The sequence below is a fragment of the Chaetodon auriga genome, chromosome 19 (assembly GCF_051107435.1).
Source record: "Chaetodon auriga isolate fChaAug3 chromosome 19, fChaAug3.hap1, whole genome shotgun sequence".
NCBI lineage: Eukaryota > Metazoa > Chordata > Actinopteri > Chaetodontiformes > Chaetodontidae > Chaetodon > Chaetodon auriga.
In genome coordinates this window covers 5550594-5567841 of record NC_135092.1, presented here as the reverse complement: position 1 = coordinate 5567841, position 17248 = coordinate 5550594, and the positions used below count along the sequence as shown (strand labels likewise).

The following is a 17248-nucleotide window of genomic DNA, read 5'->3' as shown; positions in this document are numbered from 1 at the left end:
CTCTGCAGGATGGATAAGTGACAAATTGATGTGTTAACATGCAGGCTGTTGCCTAGTTTAGTGTAGGTGAACCACATGTTAAGTCTACCAGATGTGGTTTAGGTAGATTTTTAAATGCTCTGTAATGTATGTCGCAGGATTCCTTGGAGTCACGGTAAGATATCCGAGGAAACAAGGAGAACTGAGTGGTACACTTAGCAAGAAAATGTGCTCCCATCAAACAGAGACTGCAGACAGCTTTCATAAACATTTTTACTCTAACCATCATCTGTGCACAAATTCTCAGCTGTGAGGTTACATAAAGAAGTAGGATCCGACCCCACAATCTGAAGCTTTCTGAACATCATTTCACAAACCCAAAAATCACACTGACGCTTGTTTGATACCATTTCTAATTTTCAGATCACGCAGCTTCGGAAGCTTTCTGTCCTCATCTGGTGCACGTTATCAGCGAGAAACCATAAAGAAATCGAAAAAAAAAATATGTGAAATATATTCTCAGAAAAATCAATGTGACCTCCAGATATCTGTTTCACGCCTTGTTTGTTTGGTAACACACAGTTATGCCACAGCAGTTGTGGGTTGGTACACGTCATCTCTTTTGGTCTTTCCTTTCTTTTCGCTGATAGCCACTAGGTGGCACAACAGACATATACAGTCCAATTTAACACACACAACATCAAAACAAAACCCAAACAAGAACGTATTATAAACATACCTTAGAGTGGGTGTACGTTTTTTTTGTTTTTTGGTTTTTTTTTGAAACTCTTATTGACAAACACAGAAATACAAGTTACTCTTATAAAGACTGCTCAAATGTGAGCCTAACATTGTACATTTAAAAGGGCTGACTTTAAATCATCTCTGAAATCTAAAATAAACTGAAACATTGTACACTCAGCACGATTTAGATAATATTATTAACGCAGTCACACATGTAAACAGCTTAAAGAGACCTGCCTTTCATTCTTATATTAACATCTAAAGCTGCTCATGTTCACAGGACTGAAATTAAAAGTAGCATTTTTAATAAGCACACGTTGTTTATCAGTCCTTGTGCCACACACACACTTTTGTTGACTTGTCAAAGATGTGCAGTAATATTACAGCATTTGCTAGACCTGATGCATTAACTTTTAATCGCTCATGCATCTTTCATGCTGATCGAGCATGAAATATTGATTTAGAAGCATCTGATGCTCTTTTAGACCTGCAGGTGTTTGGAACTTTGTGTCCAACCACAAACGTGTCCTGATTTGAAGAGAAAATTGTTGATTCCTGCACAGCATGTGCAAACCCTTAAAGCCAGGTTCATATTAACAATGTATGAAATGACTATGTGTAATATGAAAGAGGTTAGTCATGGAGATGTGCTGCCCTGTGGAGGGTTTCAGCTTCGTTTAATTGGTTGTTTTGTTTTGCGGGCCACAACTTTGCTGTTTTGGTTCACTCTCACAGCTCTCATCAGTGTTCTTTGAGCCAAAGTATGTAAAAAACTAAACGCAGCGTGAACATTGAACATTTCCTTCACCATTTGTCCAGAAATACATCTTCAAATGAATGCTAATGTTGCTCCGTATCTGCTGAATATGTAAATTGCTACCTGTTTGCCAACAACACTGCACATCAGCTTATTAAAAGGAGATCAAATTTGTCATCGTTATGTTTACAACATGTTCAAAGCTCTACCTTTACACCTTTTTTTTTTTTTTTTGCTGCCAAGTGAGGAAAGAAAGACAGTTAATACAGCTTTAAAAGAAAAAGGAAGAAGAACTCCATACACACTAATCTCCACCTGTGACCCACTGGACCATATTCCAAAGAACAGATTGGGATATATAATGTCTGCAAACTACAAATGTAAACCTGTGGCTTCTCTCTCACTCACTGAGCTGAGAAGTGTGTGTCGAATAGGCAGAAGGTTACAGAAGTGCTCAGACTCCACCCCATCACGAGATGTTGGAAAGGTGCTCCACCTTAGGGCAGAAACTTCTGAAGCATACTTAATACACACATATGTACGTGTACATGTAGCTGCATGTGCATATGCTATACATATAGACATACACATACTGTTTATAGCCTAATATACAGTTCATTTAAAATATGCATTTAAAAATTGTTTTACATGAAGTCCACTTAATCATAAAGCTTTATATTGGTGCCTGTGGTGTTTATGCTTACTAAAATCAAGATTTACTGTCATGCTGGAGGATCTAAATATGTTCAACTACTTATGCCATTAGCTCTATGGGAGCATCTGTAATATTATGCTGTCACTTTCTCAACATTTGGACCACTTGTGTCCATACTCTCTGAACAGGTGGAGGAATGCAGCAGATGTGTCACACTCACCTGTGCACCAGTACAAGGCTAAAAGGGTGTGATCCACAACTCACACGTGGGAAGTGACAACCGTGTAATGGAATCATTTTGTGATGTGAAAAATGAGCTCTACTGTATTATTTAATGAGGCTTCGATGTGTTTCTCCGCGTGGCTTCCAGCTCTGCACACACAGGCAGCTGCTGCGGGTGGGCTGACACCGTACCTGCTGCATTTCCATTGAACGCAAAACAAAAAGAGCAGCCGCGACAAGGTCATCCCAGGGTAGTTACTGTTTGCCTAATGAGCCTTGCATAGAGAAACCTAAACCTTCATTAAATCTTTAAGGGTGTCTGGTCTTCTTGTCTGTGTGTGTGTGTGTGTGTGTGTGTGTGTGTGTGTGTGGTAGGTGTGCTCTCCAATAACAAGAGGAGTGAGAGTGTCTTGAGGCACTTTAGATGATGTGGTCTTTTGGCTATTTAGGAAAAACAAAGCAGGATGCAATTATCAAGCCGAGCTAAACAGTGCCACTCTGAATGCTGTTTCGTGTCCACAGATCCATCACAGGCCTGACATGAACCCACAGCTGCACTCCGTCTCACCACCTCTGTGCAGTTATAATGAAATATGAATGTCTCAGCTCCTGGAGAATAACGCAGCCTCTGTGCTTGTTAAGCCGTAGTGGATCACCTTTGGTTTCCAGAATTTACTGCGCCTATCCAAGAGCACCTGGAGAGAGCAGGTCACATGCATCTGTCGTCATAGTGACGGCACTGTCAGATACCTGAGTTGGGTGCTGGCACGGTACTAAGCAGAGGAGAGCCAGCCGGCTGTGGGGGGTAGACCGGGTGAACGCTGCAAAAGAAACAGAGGACGGACGCTTTTTATTCTTCATCATGCCAAGAAAACACGATGTGGACGAAGGTGAGTTGAAGGTTAGAGGAATGAAGGCTTCATTTGTTGTGTGTTGCAATGATATAAGCTGTGCAGGCTGTAATGATGTGTGTGATGTGCAGGCTGGTTCATTTGGAAGACACAAAAATGTTCCTGAATCCAGACAAATTTGTAGAATAATCTGTGCTGTCAACTGTATTTGATTTTGCATGTGAGCACAAATTGATCTTCATCGATCTTTACGACCACTCACTACTTAAAGACAACATTATATACTTTATTGGCAGAGGCGAGGACTCCAGTCATGTGACTCTTGGCCCATTTTCACAAGCAGAAACTTAATAAGTGTTACAGAGCATATAGACACCATCACTTGTTCTGCTTTTGTTTCTGCTGCTCCTCACCTGCTGTTGGGCTGACTTCCTGGAATTAAATTTGGACACTGCTCGTGAGATGATACCAAAGGCAAGCTCTGGGTGTTTTCTGTGAACAGGCAGCAGGGCACAGTGGAAGGAGTTTGTTATATTGCAGAGAGTTGAAGGTGTGCCGCCTGTCTGCCTGTAGCTCTTCTTCTAAAAGCTCACCGTGGCTGCTCCTTCTTGTTCCATCACTGTCTGCAATATTTCAAACTGATCTGCTGTCAGAAAATGCTGAAAGTGAGCGTCATTGCACCATTGGCTCAGTCATCATTGCGTTGCCTCATTCAGCAACAGCAGCAGACATTTATTTAAACAAAATGACTTCACTCATCTATCAAACAGTAGTTGTTGGACTCCATAATAATGACAGTGAAATTTCTTGCACTGAATTTGAAAATGGGTCATGTGGAACAGAGTTATGATCGCTGTCACTGTGGATGGAGGTGCTCGTGGCCCTTTGAGGTGGTTGATTATCTGTGTGTCTTGCATGTTCTTCCTCAGTTGGGATCGAGATGGACGCAGATCTGAGTGACAGTGATGGTGAGTGGGTAAAACAGCATTTCATGGAACTGACTCTAAGAGTCTAATCTAATAACCAGAGGACTGAATATGGTTTCATTTGGTCTTAATGCAGACGGTGTCACCCAGAGGAGAACAAACAGGAGGCAGGCAGCTGGAAGGGGCGCAAAGGGAAGAGGCCGGGGAAAGAAACCAGCCAGTGAGGACGAAAACGAGGATGATGAGGAGGAGGATGAAGCTCCCAGGAGAGGCAGGGGAGCAAACAAGAAGAAGCCCGCCAAGAAACGTGGCGGTGGCGATGATGATGAGGATGAGAGCGAGGACGAGGCTCCCAAGAGGAAGAGGGGAGGAGCGGCCGCTAAGAAGAGAGGAGGAAAAGCCCAGGACAGCGATGAGGACAGCGACGTGGCGAAAGGAAAGAGGGGAAGGAAGGGAGGAGGAAAGAAAGGAGGGAAGGAGGAGGAGGAGGACAGTAAGGGGAAGAAGGGGGATGCCAAAGGGAAGGACAAGGGTAAAGACAAGGACAACGACAAGGACAAGAAGAAGAAGAAGAAGAAGAAGAATGACAGGTAGGTCAGGGGAAGTAAAACCACCCATACGCAGTCACATACCCATCAAAGTAACATTGATGTTTACATCAAGATGAAACTGCCTATTCTCCTCCAGCTCCTCTGACTCCAACTCCGACTCTAACGAGGAGGATGAGGAGTCCATGTCAGAGGGAGAGATGGCCCGGCTGATGGAGGAGGTGGAGGAGAAGAAGAAACTGATCGCTAACATCAGGAACAAACCATGGAGGATGCACCGGAGGCTCACGCACCTGAAGTAATCTCTCACACCTGTGCTGGTTTCCACCTTGACATCCAAGTTCTTCTCCTGAGCCCAGAATCAAGGAGCCACATTATATCAAACCTTGATATTAAAGTAATTAATTAAAGGATTAAATGTTTGTTTCAAACGTTCAAACTTAAACTCACAGCAAATATGAAAACATGAATTCCACATGATAAAACGCACACTTTATATGTTTATGTGATGAAAACAAACATGATCACTTGATCACTATGATCACTTCTGCTTTCAATTACTTTGATGACGTGTGACACAACTTTGCATCTGAAACTATAAATGTGCACTTCCTCCTAAACACATGGATTAAATATGTGTCTTTGTTATACTGTTGTATTCAGCTTTGCTGTCTCCTTATTGTGACTTTGGAAGTAAACCAATGTGGAAAAACATAATCCCAGCTAATTTTAATGGGCACGTGACCTTGCTCCTTCACAGGGAGGCTCAGCAGTTTGTGGATAAGTTTGAAGGAGCTTTGGGCAAAGGAAAAGGCAGGAAGTGGTATGCCTACAAAGTGATGATGACAAAGGTTAGACACAAAATCCAGCTGTCTATCTTTGCTTTTTGCTTGTGTGTTTTTTCTGTCTTTTTTTCAGTCTTTTCCCTCTTTTGTTTTTAAATCCCAGAAATGGATCAAGTTCCAGAGGGATTTTGAGAATTTCAGAACAGCCTGTATCCCCTGGGAGAGGAAGATCAAAGAGGTGGAAAGTAGGTTTCGTGCACGGCACAGCTGTAGTGTTTAACAGCTGAACAGCACCTCCTTGTGGACAGATGCTGAGTTGAAAGATCTCCTCCGTGTCCTAAGGTCACTTTGGATCATCTGTGGCGTCTTACTTCATCTTCCTGCGATGGATGTATGGCATGAACCTGGTCCTTTTTGGCTTCACCTTTGGATTGGTGGTCATCCCTGAGGTGAAGTCAGTCAAGTCAAATCAGCATGGAAGTTTTAAGGATAAATTCGTCCTTATATAAAATGTTACCTCATTTAATTCCTTTCTTTCTTCCTCAGGTTCTGATGGGCCTTCCCTACGGGTCTATTCCCAGGAAGACTGTACCCAGAGCAGAGCAGGACACTGCTCAGGACTACTCTGTCCTCATGGACTTCAATGTGGGCCTGATCTGATGATATACCAAAGATTCTTATTGTGTTGTGCATATAAATATGCCCAAGAATATGCAAAAATAAAGAAAATCAGCTCAGAGAACTTATATAATCAGGTTTTCACACTAAAGGAAAGTGAGTGAGGAAAAGGAAATACTGACTGCACCTCTTCTTTTCTAAGGGCTACTGCAAATATTCAGTCCTGTTCTATGGATTCTACAACAGTCAGAGGACCATCGGCTTGCTGAAGTTCAGGCTGCCTCTGTCCTACCTCATGGTGGGGATCGGCACCTTCGGCTACAGCCTGATGGTCGTGATCCGCACGTGAGTCTGCAGCAGAATCCAGCTCAGGAGGCCGTTTGCTTTTCATTCATTTCCTGTCTAACAAGTTATTGAGTCACTGAAGTTTAAAAATGTGACAAAACAAAGCAAAGCGCAGGGATAATTTTCTTTTTTCAGAATGGCCAAGAACGCTGATGTTGGAGGTGGAGACGGAGATGAGGGAGAGTTCACATTTGCCTGGAAGATGTTCACCAGCTGGGATTACCTCATAGGAAACGCAGAGACCGCTGACAACAAGTATGCCTCCATCACAACCAGCTTCAAGGTAGCCATGGCAACAGTTTTACAATAAATAGATACACGTGTACTGTATTTTTCAACTCTTCATGTTCCCCTTTCTGGTCGTTTTTTTTTTTTTTGTCTAAACAGGAGTCTATTGTGGACGAGCAGGAGAACCAAAAGGATGAGAACATTCACCTGCGGAGGTTCCTCAGAGTCCTGGCAAACTTCCTGATCACCTGCAGCCTCGGCGGCAGCGGGTACCTCATCTACTTTGTGGTCAAGAGGTCTCAGGAGTTTGCCAGCAGGGACGACCTCAGCTGGTACGAGAAAAACGAGGTAAAGATGGTCAGAAGCTACACCTAGCTTCTTCTCTGATGCTCCTCGTTTCACCGTAGCCCCACCCTGCAAGCTGATCTGATTGGTTCCTCATTATGTATGGAACCCTGCCTGTTTGAATCCATGTTTCGTGCTCAGACATGGACTGCTTCTTTCACTCACGATATGTCTTGTAGCATATGAAAAACACCATATAAAAAACATGGAAAGACAAATGTAGGCAAATTAAATGGTGTTGTATCTTGTGTTGAAAGAGTTAGTTATGTGAAGCTGTAATTGATGATACTGACTGTTTTGGACAGTTGGAGATCATCATGTCTCTGCTGGGTCTGGTGTGTCCTCCTCTGTTTGAGACCATCGCTGAGCTGGAGGACTACCATCCTCGAATTGCCCTCAAGTGGCAGCTCGGACGCATCTTCGCCCTCTTCCTGGGAAACCTCTACACGTTTCTGTTCGCCCTGTTTGACGAGGTCAACACCAAGGTAGGGTAGCGGTGTGTCAGTTATCTAATGGTGACCACATTCCCACCGATACACTTGATGACGATAACTTTGTTGAACCCTTCAGACAATCTTGGCACAGACTTGGTGTTTTGGACTCTTTTTGTAAAGAGCGCTTTGGTCTGTGTTTGATGCCCAAGATCTTTTCCTGTTGTGCCAGCCTTGAGTTAAACTTTTCTGACCTGACTTTGAGCATTTTAGCCACTAGGAGGAATGAGATTGTGCTGTTGTGGGGAGTACAAGCATAAAATCAAATTTTTGTAGAGCCATAAATATCTGATGTTTATTTTGGAAAGCGTATGAGTTAAGGTCTTGGTCTGCATTGTTTTGTTTTGTGGTTCCATCTCAAACAATTAGCTGTTGATGGATGATCCACTAGACATTCACATAAAAAGACAATACATCTCTACTTTGTACAGAAGCCAAGCGGTGATTGCAGTTCTTTTTTTTAAATGCCGTCATCTCAAGATAAAAAGTTCATTATTTTGTTATCTTGAGAAAACAAAGCTCATTTCCTTCAGGAAACAAAATAGTTTCTATATTCAGTACGCTGAACAGAAACTTGTGTCACTGTTGACTGATTGGCTTCTTTGTGCCTTGTAGCTGGAAGAAGAGGAGTACATCAAGAACGCCTCCATCTGGGCCATGAAGGAGTACTATGCCAACTACTCACGTCTGGTCAATGACACCTTGGCCACCCCGCCCCCCATGGACCCTGCTGATGTCATCAGAGGACCCTGCTGGGAGACTGCCGTCGGCATAGTAATGAAGATAAAAACTGATTTACTTTGCTATAAACAGAAACATGCATTTCAGTCTCATCCTGTACATGAACTAAGCCGAATAATTATGTGATTTTCAAGTGACTGAAAGTTGTTCAGACAGCGGAGACAGCACCTGTACAGAGGAAGCCTCCGTCTTCCTGGTCAAGATTATATCTTATCACTTGCATGTTAAGATTAATTCATTTCTTGAGTCTGACCTTTTGATGGGAAATGCAGTCTCAGTCTTGTAAAGACTGCTAAAATGGCTAACAAATGATTTGAAACTGTGTGAAATGAGAGCGTGAGAGATGTCATGCTGTTAAAACCATAATCCCCTTTTCATATTCCTGGATTGGTGCTGTTCCAGGAGTTTGTGAAGTTGACGGTGTCGGACATCCAAGTTACCTACCTGACCATCCTGATTGGTGACTTTGCTAGAGCTGTCATCGTTCGCTTCCTCAACTACTGCTGGTGCTGGGACCTGGAGGCTGGATTTGTAAGTTTGTCAGCTTTGAATTCTTTATGCTGGGTGTGTCTAAAGCCAATAACTGAAACATACATCTGAAACAGAAACAATGGTGGACGACTGGTTAGTTTACATTTGGTTGGCATTGCTGGCCTGCACCAGAAAGGTGTTAAATAACTTCAAATAAGTAATTAATTACTATTGTTTGTATTTTTAAGTTACAACCGCCAAAGGAAAATAAGCTCACAATGTACACTCAAAATGCTCTTCTCTGGTGTTCGACGTATTGTAGATCATGGACACATGTTTTTTCCAAATATTCACACATGTGGTTAAGGCCTCAATGTCCCAGTTAGCAATGACAGTGTGACAGTAGGACAGCATGCACAATACCAGGACCCTAAAACTGCTGCAGCTAAATGGAGTTCAGCCATCATTAATGTGATCATTTGTCCCTGTGATGTTCCCAGTGCGACATGTTGAAACATCAAACTGTATCACCAGCAAAGCTTTTAGGAAAGAGCAAGCAATCACTGTCTCTGTCCACTTCCAGCCGTCATACGGAGAGTTTGACATCAGTGGTAATGTGCTCGGACTGGTCTTCAATCAGGGGATGATCTGGTACGAACTTTATTTTAACACGTACACTGCATATGCTCGGTTGCCAGTGTGTTCCTGTGTCTGTGTTTACATGCATGGGTGTGCGTCACTGCCTGCATATCCAGTATCACTGAGTGGATAGATGATATCAGTGATACTGCCAGTTTCTGCTGCAGTGGAGCCGCTCTGCCTGTGCTGTCAGCAGCACTTTGAATGACCATCATTAGTTGTTATATGTTGTAATAGGTTACAACATGTTTATATATAGCCAATAATGATGCTGTATTTTCTAATTATCATGCCACAAAAGATCCCAAACCCAAGATTGAAAAATTGTGCATTTAATTGTTGTGTATTACATTCTATCCTCTTCCTCTTCTGTCTGCTTATAAGCTTTAATTTTTTGTGTTTGTTACACAACACCCAATCATATTACATGTCGTGTTCTGGTGTATTTCAGGATGGGAGCGTTTTATGCTCCTGGGCTGGTTGGCATCAACGTGCTCCGCCTCCTCAGCTCCATGTACTATCAGTGTTGGGCTGTGATGGCCACCAACGTCCCCCACGAGAGAGTCTTCAAGGCCTCCAAGTCCAACAACTTCTACATGGGTCTGCTGCTCCTCATCCTCTTCCTCAGTCTGTTGCCTGTCGTCTACACCATCATGACGCTGCCGCCTTCATTTGACTGCGGACCCTTCAGGTAGCAACACACGCACAAATAACAGAAGTTAGTTAGACATGCATACACAGTAGATACATGCAGTGCATGCTCACACATATATCCTGATGTTTGCAGTGGGAAGGTGAAAATGTTTGATGTGATCATGGAGACGATTGACCTGGACCTGCCAGCCTTCATGGGGACGCTCTTCAGCTACGCAGCCAACCCAGGCCTCATCATACCAGCTGTTCTGCTCATGGTGTGAGTGTATAGGAGATGCAGACATCATGTACACACACACACACACACACACACACACACACACACACACTCACATACACACAGTGAAAACTTCAACATCAAACCAAACTGGCAACACTGATTGCTCATGTTGTCGAGTGTGTGTCTAAAAAGGCTCCAAAGCTCATTTCATTTCTCCTTGACAGGCTGGCCATCTACTATCTGAACTCAGTGTCTGAAGCCTATCAAAACTCCAACATGGAGCTGAAGAAGAAGATGCAGATGGTAAGAAGAGAATGGAGATGAAAGTAGTGTACACTACACATTCTGTAGATATCCAGGAGAGGGCTGCTGCCACAGAACATCATCTCCCCACTGTTTTCTGCCCACCACCTCTCCCTCTCTCTCTCTCTCTCTCTCTCTCTCCCTCCATCTCTGTCTGTCCAGGCACGAGATGAAGAGAAGAATCGGAGGAACAACACGAACAGCACCAACCAGGTCATGAAAGACCTGGAGGACCTGCTGCCGAACCGATCCCTCGCCCCCCCTGCTCCTCCATCAGAGCCTGGTCAGTAAACTCCTGTGCAGCAGACACGCCGCATGAAGTGAAATTTCCACTTTTCGTAAAGAAGAATTCTGTCTGTGTATGTATTACTAATCCAAAATTTTGTAAAAATGTAGTTCCTTCTGGATATTCTTGGATAGTGTTAAATACTAACAGCTCTGATGTTATATATTCATTGAGGTATTAAGGTTGTGAAAGCTAGAGATTCAGCTAATTCTTCTCTGTCTCCGTCGAAGCAGAAAAGACACCAGAGGAAACAAAGCCAACTAAGACGAAGCCCGGGTCAGCCGGTAAAGGTGTTAACTTACAGAAAGATGTGGCTCTGGCATCGCCCAACCCCAACGCTCGAGGGCCGGTCAGCCGGCAACCAGGGCAGAGAGGACCCGGTGCAATGCCGGGTCCAGGTGCTGGACCAGGTCGAGGCCGTGGGAGAGGGCCCCCTCCAAGATAACAGTGTGGAAAAAACACATTCCTGCAGGCTGTGTTCATCCCTCAGACAGTCTGTTGCCCTCACAGCTGGAGACATTAATGGGCACAAAAACAAGGTGTTGAGATTCTGGCATTTCAGTCATAAGGACCTTCATTAGGGCCTCATATTTCCTGACTGACATCAACAATTCAAAGCATTTTTGAAAATGACAGGTGTATTAACCTACTGTGCGTTTCCATAACAGCGTCAGTTTTGTCTTGAGTAACTGATGATTCACGGAGGAACCTTGTGTTGTTGATCAATGTTTCTGCCCCGGTGGGTCTGAAGGTGGGCAGGCACCGTGCATTTTCATTCATCCTCTCCGTTACGTTAATTATTATTGATTTTCAATAACTATCTGTGCCTCAAGCTTTATTTTCTCTTACGCTTACAATGACCTTGTAATTTATGGTATGACTCTGACTTTGCAATAAAGTTTAAAATCTTTTAATAACATCTTTGTAGCAGCTTGGTTTATATTCATGTGTGTTTATTTCTTGTATTAAATTCCTTCAAAGGCTTCACTACATATTTAAGTCTGGGCAGACATGGATGTAAATGCAACTTGACTGGTTAGTGCAGAATTACAACCATGAGGCGGTAAGTCTAGTTTCATTTTCAGACTTCAGCCCCAGCCAATGCTGACTCAAGTAATGTCATTGAAGGAGATTTATCAGCTTTTGTGCAGCTTCCTCTGGAGCCACAAACGGTTTTATGCAATTTTTTGTCACATATGCATTTGTGCACCTGAAAACGGATGTGTGAAATCAGCTGAGTTCCCCTTTAGCACCTTCAGTTCAAGAGAAAAATGTGGAACATCAGGTTCAGTCATGTAATTGAGCAAAAAAACAATGTTGTTGTTGCTGTTGTGTCGTCTCAGGTCAGTAATTAGGAGTGTTTACCTCTCCAGCTCCTTTAAAATATAAAATACAGTCCCCTTCACCTGGGTTGTCAGTGGTCCCCGCATGTCTGTGTGAATGCTAAGTTGTTTGATCAAAGGGTGAAGCACTTACAAATTTACAATACAAGTCTGTGCAGAAGAGTCGCCCAACCAGTCAGAAGTGTCTGACTGTCACCTCACAGGAATGTGTCTTTGAGAGGAGGCAGACGATTGGCTGATCCTCTGCAGGTGAAAACAAACCTGCCTGAAAATCATCTGCACAAAGATGGGTGGAGACGCTGCAGAGTGCGTTAAATAGTGTGACTAACACCTGAGATGTACAGACGAGGGTGTGAGGACCGTCTCTGGTAGTGCAGGTGAGGGTTTTTTTTGGATGTCTAAACATTGAAGAAGAAGGAGAAATATTTTAGTGATCTTTAATTCTTAATCTATTTTTCTTTTCTTTTCCTTCAACAGCAATTTTATTTCTGATTTTGACTTACCAGCCAAGCAAACATGTCCATCTTCGCTAAATTCTTCAAAAACATCATCCATGACAGAGACCCTGACGATGACACCGTCACAGTAAGTACCAGATCTCCAAAGCTGAAGCTGTACCTTTGAATTGAGCTTACATGGTGTGTGTGTCTCTGGCTGTTGTAGGTGAAGGGTAAGCCAAAGCCCAAGTATTACGGAACAGTCGCCCCGTACCCCAACTTCAATGCCAGCAGTGATGCTTCAGTCCTTCAGTCTGCCATTGAAAATAAAGGTGTGTGTGTGCTCACTCGTGTTCTCAAAATAAGCTCAGGCTTGTAATGTTTGCATTGCTATTACATGTTGTAGCAGATGGCATAAGTAGAAGAACTCTGCAACAGTTAAAATGTGGTTAGTGTTTCCTGAATGAATGACAGGAAACACCTCATTTGAAGCCATTTTGAACTGGATGCAGCGACTCCTCTGGTTTCCCTAACTTTAATGGGCTGATGGAAAGATACAAGTTTTCTTTCAACACTGCATCTTTCTGACCTGGAGGTTGGGCTCTCATGCTTTAAAGAAAGCCTGTAACTTGTCCCTCACAGGAGTGGACGAGGATGTGATCGTTGCAGTCCTGGTGAATAGAAGCAATGAGCAGAGGCAGAAGATCAAAGTAGTTTATGAACAGTCAGCTAAGGAGGTGAGTTATTGATTTCTCACGAAGGCAACAAGCTGAACACAAGCCAATACAGCCAAGTTCAGTCGATAATTGTTTAAATACTGAAGCATGAAATGTCCAGCAAGTTCACTGTGTCAACTCTTTTGTCCTGAAATGCCGTCTTTATAATGATATGCAGGCGCTCATGCCTTTGTGCGGCTGCTCCCTGTGTGTTGCAGAAGCTGGAAAAAGCTCTGAAGTCTGCTCTCAGGTCAGATTTAGAGGACGTCTCTCTGGCTCTGCTCATGATGCCTGCTCACTTTGATGCCTACCTGCTCAGGAAGGCCACAAAGGTAAATATCTCTCTGCATTTCCAAATGCCACTCTCTAAGCTGCTGTTCTTTAGTGTTTTCTTTCCTACATCAGTAGAGAATGACACCAAGTAAAAAAAGTGGTGAAGTCCCACACTGTCAGCCCATAATTTACTGCTGAAAAGGAATTTTGAGCTGACAGTGTACAGGAGTCCACCACTCTTTTTCAGCACCAGTTACACACACTTAGACCTTGAAGCTGCTTTTTATTCCAGCCACAGTTTGATCTGTTTGTCTACTGAGCAGCTGCACTGCGGCAGTGCAGAGGGTATGTGCCTTGTTCAAAGGCATCTTGACGGAAATAATGACAGACAGGCTAACAGTAAAAGTTCAACTGTAACAACTACATTTCATCACTCCGAGCATTTACTTTATCCCAACAGGGTCTGGGCACAGATGAAGATGTCCTGGTGGAAATTTTAGCTACAAGATCAAACCAAGAGATTCTTGAGATCAAGAAGGTCTTCAAAGAAGGTTTGCTCTGAGTTCCTGAAAGGTTTTGTGTTTTATGTAGGTAATTATACTCTTTAGTGTCTCCATTGCCAGCAGCAGCACAACATTGAATTCCTAGACAGCGCAGCACTATAATCACCCAGTCATGAGGACTGTAAGCCTCTAAACAACAGCCACAACCACTGCAGCCATACTTTGTCCCATTAAGTTCTTGCAAAGTCTGTTATCTTTGTGCTGAAATGCTTTTTCTCCCTCAGAGTACGAAACAGAACTGGAGGACGTTATTAAGGATGAAACCAGCGGTGACTTTGCCACGGCCCTTCTGGCCATGTTGAAAACTAACAAAGACGAGGACACTGAAGTCGACATGGATAAGGCCCGAAGGGACGCAGAGGTAAGGTCAGGAAAATCAGCTTTTGAAGGATAGTAATCTGCTTTACTGCCATGTCAATCCCATGAAAAAAACTAAACCAGAATTACTTGTCTTCACTGTAATTTCCAAAAACAACAGGATGCTGTAGCTTTTATCAAAGGTTACATAAACAGGAATACATTGTGTACTTTCGGGGGTGTATTTTCAGTGGCGGATTAATGCACATTCGGTAATTTAATGAGTATGTACAGCAGCAGGACAGAGTGTGTTAGATAACGTCAAAATAAACTACATCGTGTGTGCTCATAGTAATGTTGGGACGTGTCACCCACTGCTACAGTGTGACTCATTGATGTGTTTTAATAGTTTTAGGACAACATGAGACAGAGGGAGAAGATAATACTTGTTAGAGCGATCAATTGTTGACAATAAGAAAAAATACTGACTATCACCAAACTGTACCTGCAGACTCTGTTTGAGGCAGGTGAGAATACCAAAGGAATCAATGTTTCTGCCTTCATCGACATCCTGACCACACGGAGCGGGCCGCAGCTCTCTAAGAGTGAGTGCTTGAAATGTGGGAATGCTTCAGCTGATAGGTTTGACTCATCAGAGGCTGAAACAGCCAAAACATTCATTTCAAAGGGAACACATACACCTGGATAAACAGGTGGAACCACAGTGTTCAAGGTAACTGCTGGAACACACCCAGCAGTGTGGGAACAATACAGAGCAAAGTCAGCCTGATTTCTCAAATTATAAATATGAGATTTCTTTAGATTTCTGTATCACATGAAGGTTTAAATGCCTGTTGTGTGTCTGTTTACCTGCTAGCATTCCAGCAATACGCATGCTTAAGTGACGTGACATTACCTAAAGCCCTGGACATGGAGCTGAGGGGAGACATTGAACACTGTCTCACTGACATTGGTAAGGAGGATCTCATTATTTGCAATGTGTGCACAACAAATTTGAAAACGGTCATGTTCAAGAACCACTGAAAAACAAAAAATCTTCAATGCACAAATGAAAAAAATATCTGAACAAGCACAAGTGAAGAGGAGTGCATGAAAAAACAGATCTAAACCCACTATTATCTGCACATTCTGTTCTCTGGCATCACACACCATGACATCAGAGAGTGTGTAACACCATGTAAGGACTACTTTAGCCTGAAAATGAGACTTCACAGGATGAGCTGTAACACAGAATAAACAGAAACGCTGTGAGCTGTCAGACACATCAGTGCCTGGGCGATGCATATTTTCAGCTCTAATGTTTTTGTGTCTCTTTGACGTTTAGTAAAATGTGCCTGGAACAAACCAGCGTTCTTTGCTGAGAAGCTGCATCTGGCTATGAAGGTGTGCATGAATCTCTTTCTACCCCTTTTTTTGTCTTTTTACCTACTCAGATGATGTCTTAATTATTGTATCTGAGACTGTCTTCCAAATGCCTGCTTGGGAATACGTTCACACTAGTGGTAGTAGCAAGGCCATTTGCATGCACTCACTCTCCCTACCTGTTCAGCAATGGAGGCTCTGATCTGTTCTCACAGGGCCACGGCACATGTGAGGAGACACTGATCAGGGTGCTGGTGAGCCGCTCTGAGGTCGACCTGAAGAAGATCTTGGAGGAATACAGGGCCATGTATGACGACAGCTTACAGGATCACATACTGGTAAAATGACACTCCTATGATGTGTTTGAGCTTTCATTTTCACTCGATCTTCACTGATTCAGTACAGAGACAAATGACAGTATACAGCGGTATCAGAGTGTTTCAGCTGACCACATCTTTGTCTCTGCTTCTCAGAGAGACACTGATGGACATTATCGGAACGTCCTGCTTGGACTGTGTGGAGCTCACTGAGATTCTGCTGTAACTGAGAAATCAAAGCAAGTTTGTCCACCGGATGCCACTGAAATCTCATGTGTTTCACAATTCATACAACTAACGAGGCCATCTGTCTTATTGATGTTATCCCACCAACAATAACATAAGAACATCATACCCTCTTCTGACAAAAGCACATTGCTAGTGGTAATAAAAACTTGCTCTTGTTGTCAGGAACAATTTTGTTTTTTGGGGTAAACTGTAGTAAAATGTTAAATATTATATACAGGAAACTAATCTACAATACATGGAAGACAGATGAAGAGGAAGAAAAGGAGAAGGATGTTTTTTGTCTTTTTTTTTTTTCCTGAAAGCTTTAACGCCAGTATCTCACCAAAATGCTCGTCCTGTCATAGAGGTTAACTTTGACTTCAAATCTTTATGTCCATACATGAGGTCGGAGTGATGAGGTCTCTTCATTGATACTGGAAAAAAATGTCTATAAACTCCTGTGAAACTATGTAAGAAATAAAAACATATACAGCCTCTATCTGTTGATCGTATTCTCTTTTTGTCTTTGTTGTTAATGATTTATTATAACAAATTCAAATCTGTTTGGAAAAGATGTAAAGGAGATGGAAGTGAGGGAGGTGGAGCAAGAAAGTTTTCAGATTAATCAACATTTCCAATTTTATGTCAAAATCTTAGGATCTCATTACTTGGATTTAATGTCTCGTTTTTCATTCCTAAATATCTTTTTTTTCTATAAGATAATGTTAATAATTTGGCTCAGATCAGAATATGGACAGAAAACGCACCAAACATGGTTCTTCTTCATAATTTTCTGAGAAAATTCATTGAGCAATGAAAGCAAATGAAACAGAATTCAGCAGCTGAACTGATCAGGTAAAACAGAAATCTTATACGCTGCTAT

The 17248-nt window shown here is 42.7% G+C and overlaps 2 protein-coding genes across 3 annotated transcripts; both read left to right on the top strand.

Moving 5' to 3' along the window:
- Positions 1-3219: 3219 nt before the first annotated feature.
- On the top strand, positions 3220-11302 carry tmc2a (transmembrane channel-like 2a). Of its 2 annotated transcripts, XM_076758467.1 has the most exons (20): positions 3220-3247; positions 4138-4180; positions 4299-4709; positions 4822-4980; positions 5443-5533; positions 5631-5712; positions 5810-5916; positions 6014-6112; positions 6288-6430; positions 6566-6713; positions 6818-7006; positions 7309-7488; positions 8110-8268; positions 8638-8766; positions 9290-9357; positions 9797-10036; positions 10133-10258; positions 10444-10522; positions 10685-10805; positions 11039-11302. In XM_076758467.1, exons 1-20 carry the CDS (start codon positions 3220-3222, stop codon positions 11251-11253), a joined length of 2817 nt encoding a protein of 938 aa, XP_076614582.1. In that variant the 3' UTR covers positions 11254-11302. The 2 variants fall into 2 exon arrangements, with proteins under 2 accessions (XP_076614582.1, XP_076614581.1); XM_076758466.1 differs by lacking the exon at positions 3220-3247 and having other exon boundaries at positions 4142-4176; positions 4271-4724; positions 11042-11302.
- A 1147-nt stretch (positions 11303-12449) lies between these two features.
- LOC143338201 (annexin A1-like) lies at positions 12450-16863 on the top strand. Its single transcript, XM_076758432.1, has 12 exons — positions 12450-12528; positions 12629-12736; positions 12815-12920; positions 13231-13325; positions 13523-13636; positions 14038-14128; positions 14365-14501; positions 14949-15042; positions 15315-15410; positions 15783-15841; positions 16036-16158; positions 16294-16863. The coding sequence occupies exons 2-12, from the start codon at positions 12668-12670 to the stop codon at positions 16348-16350; spliced, it is 1041 nt and encodes a 346-aa protein (XP_076614547.1). The 5' UTR covers positions 12450-12528; positions 12629-12667; the 3' UTR covers positions 16351-16863.
- The last annotated feature ends 385 nt before the right edge of the window (positions 16864-17248 follow it).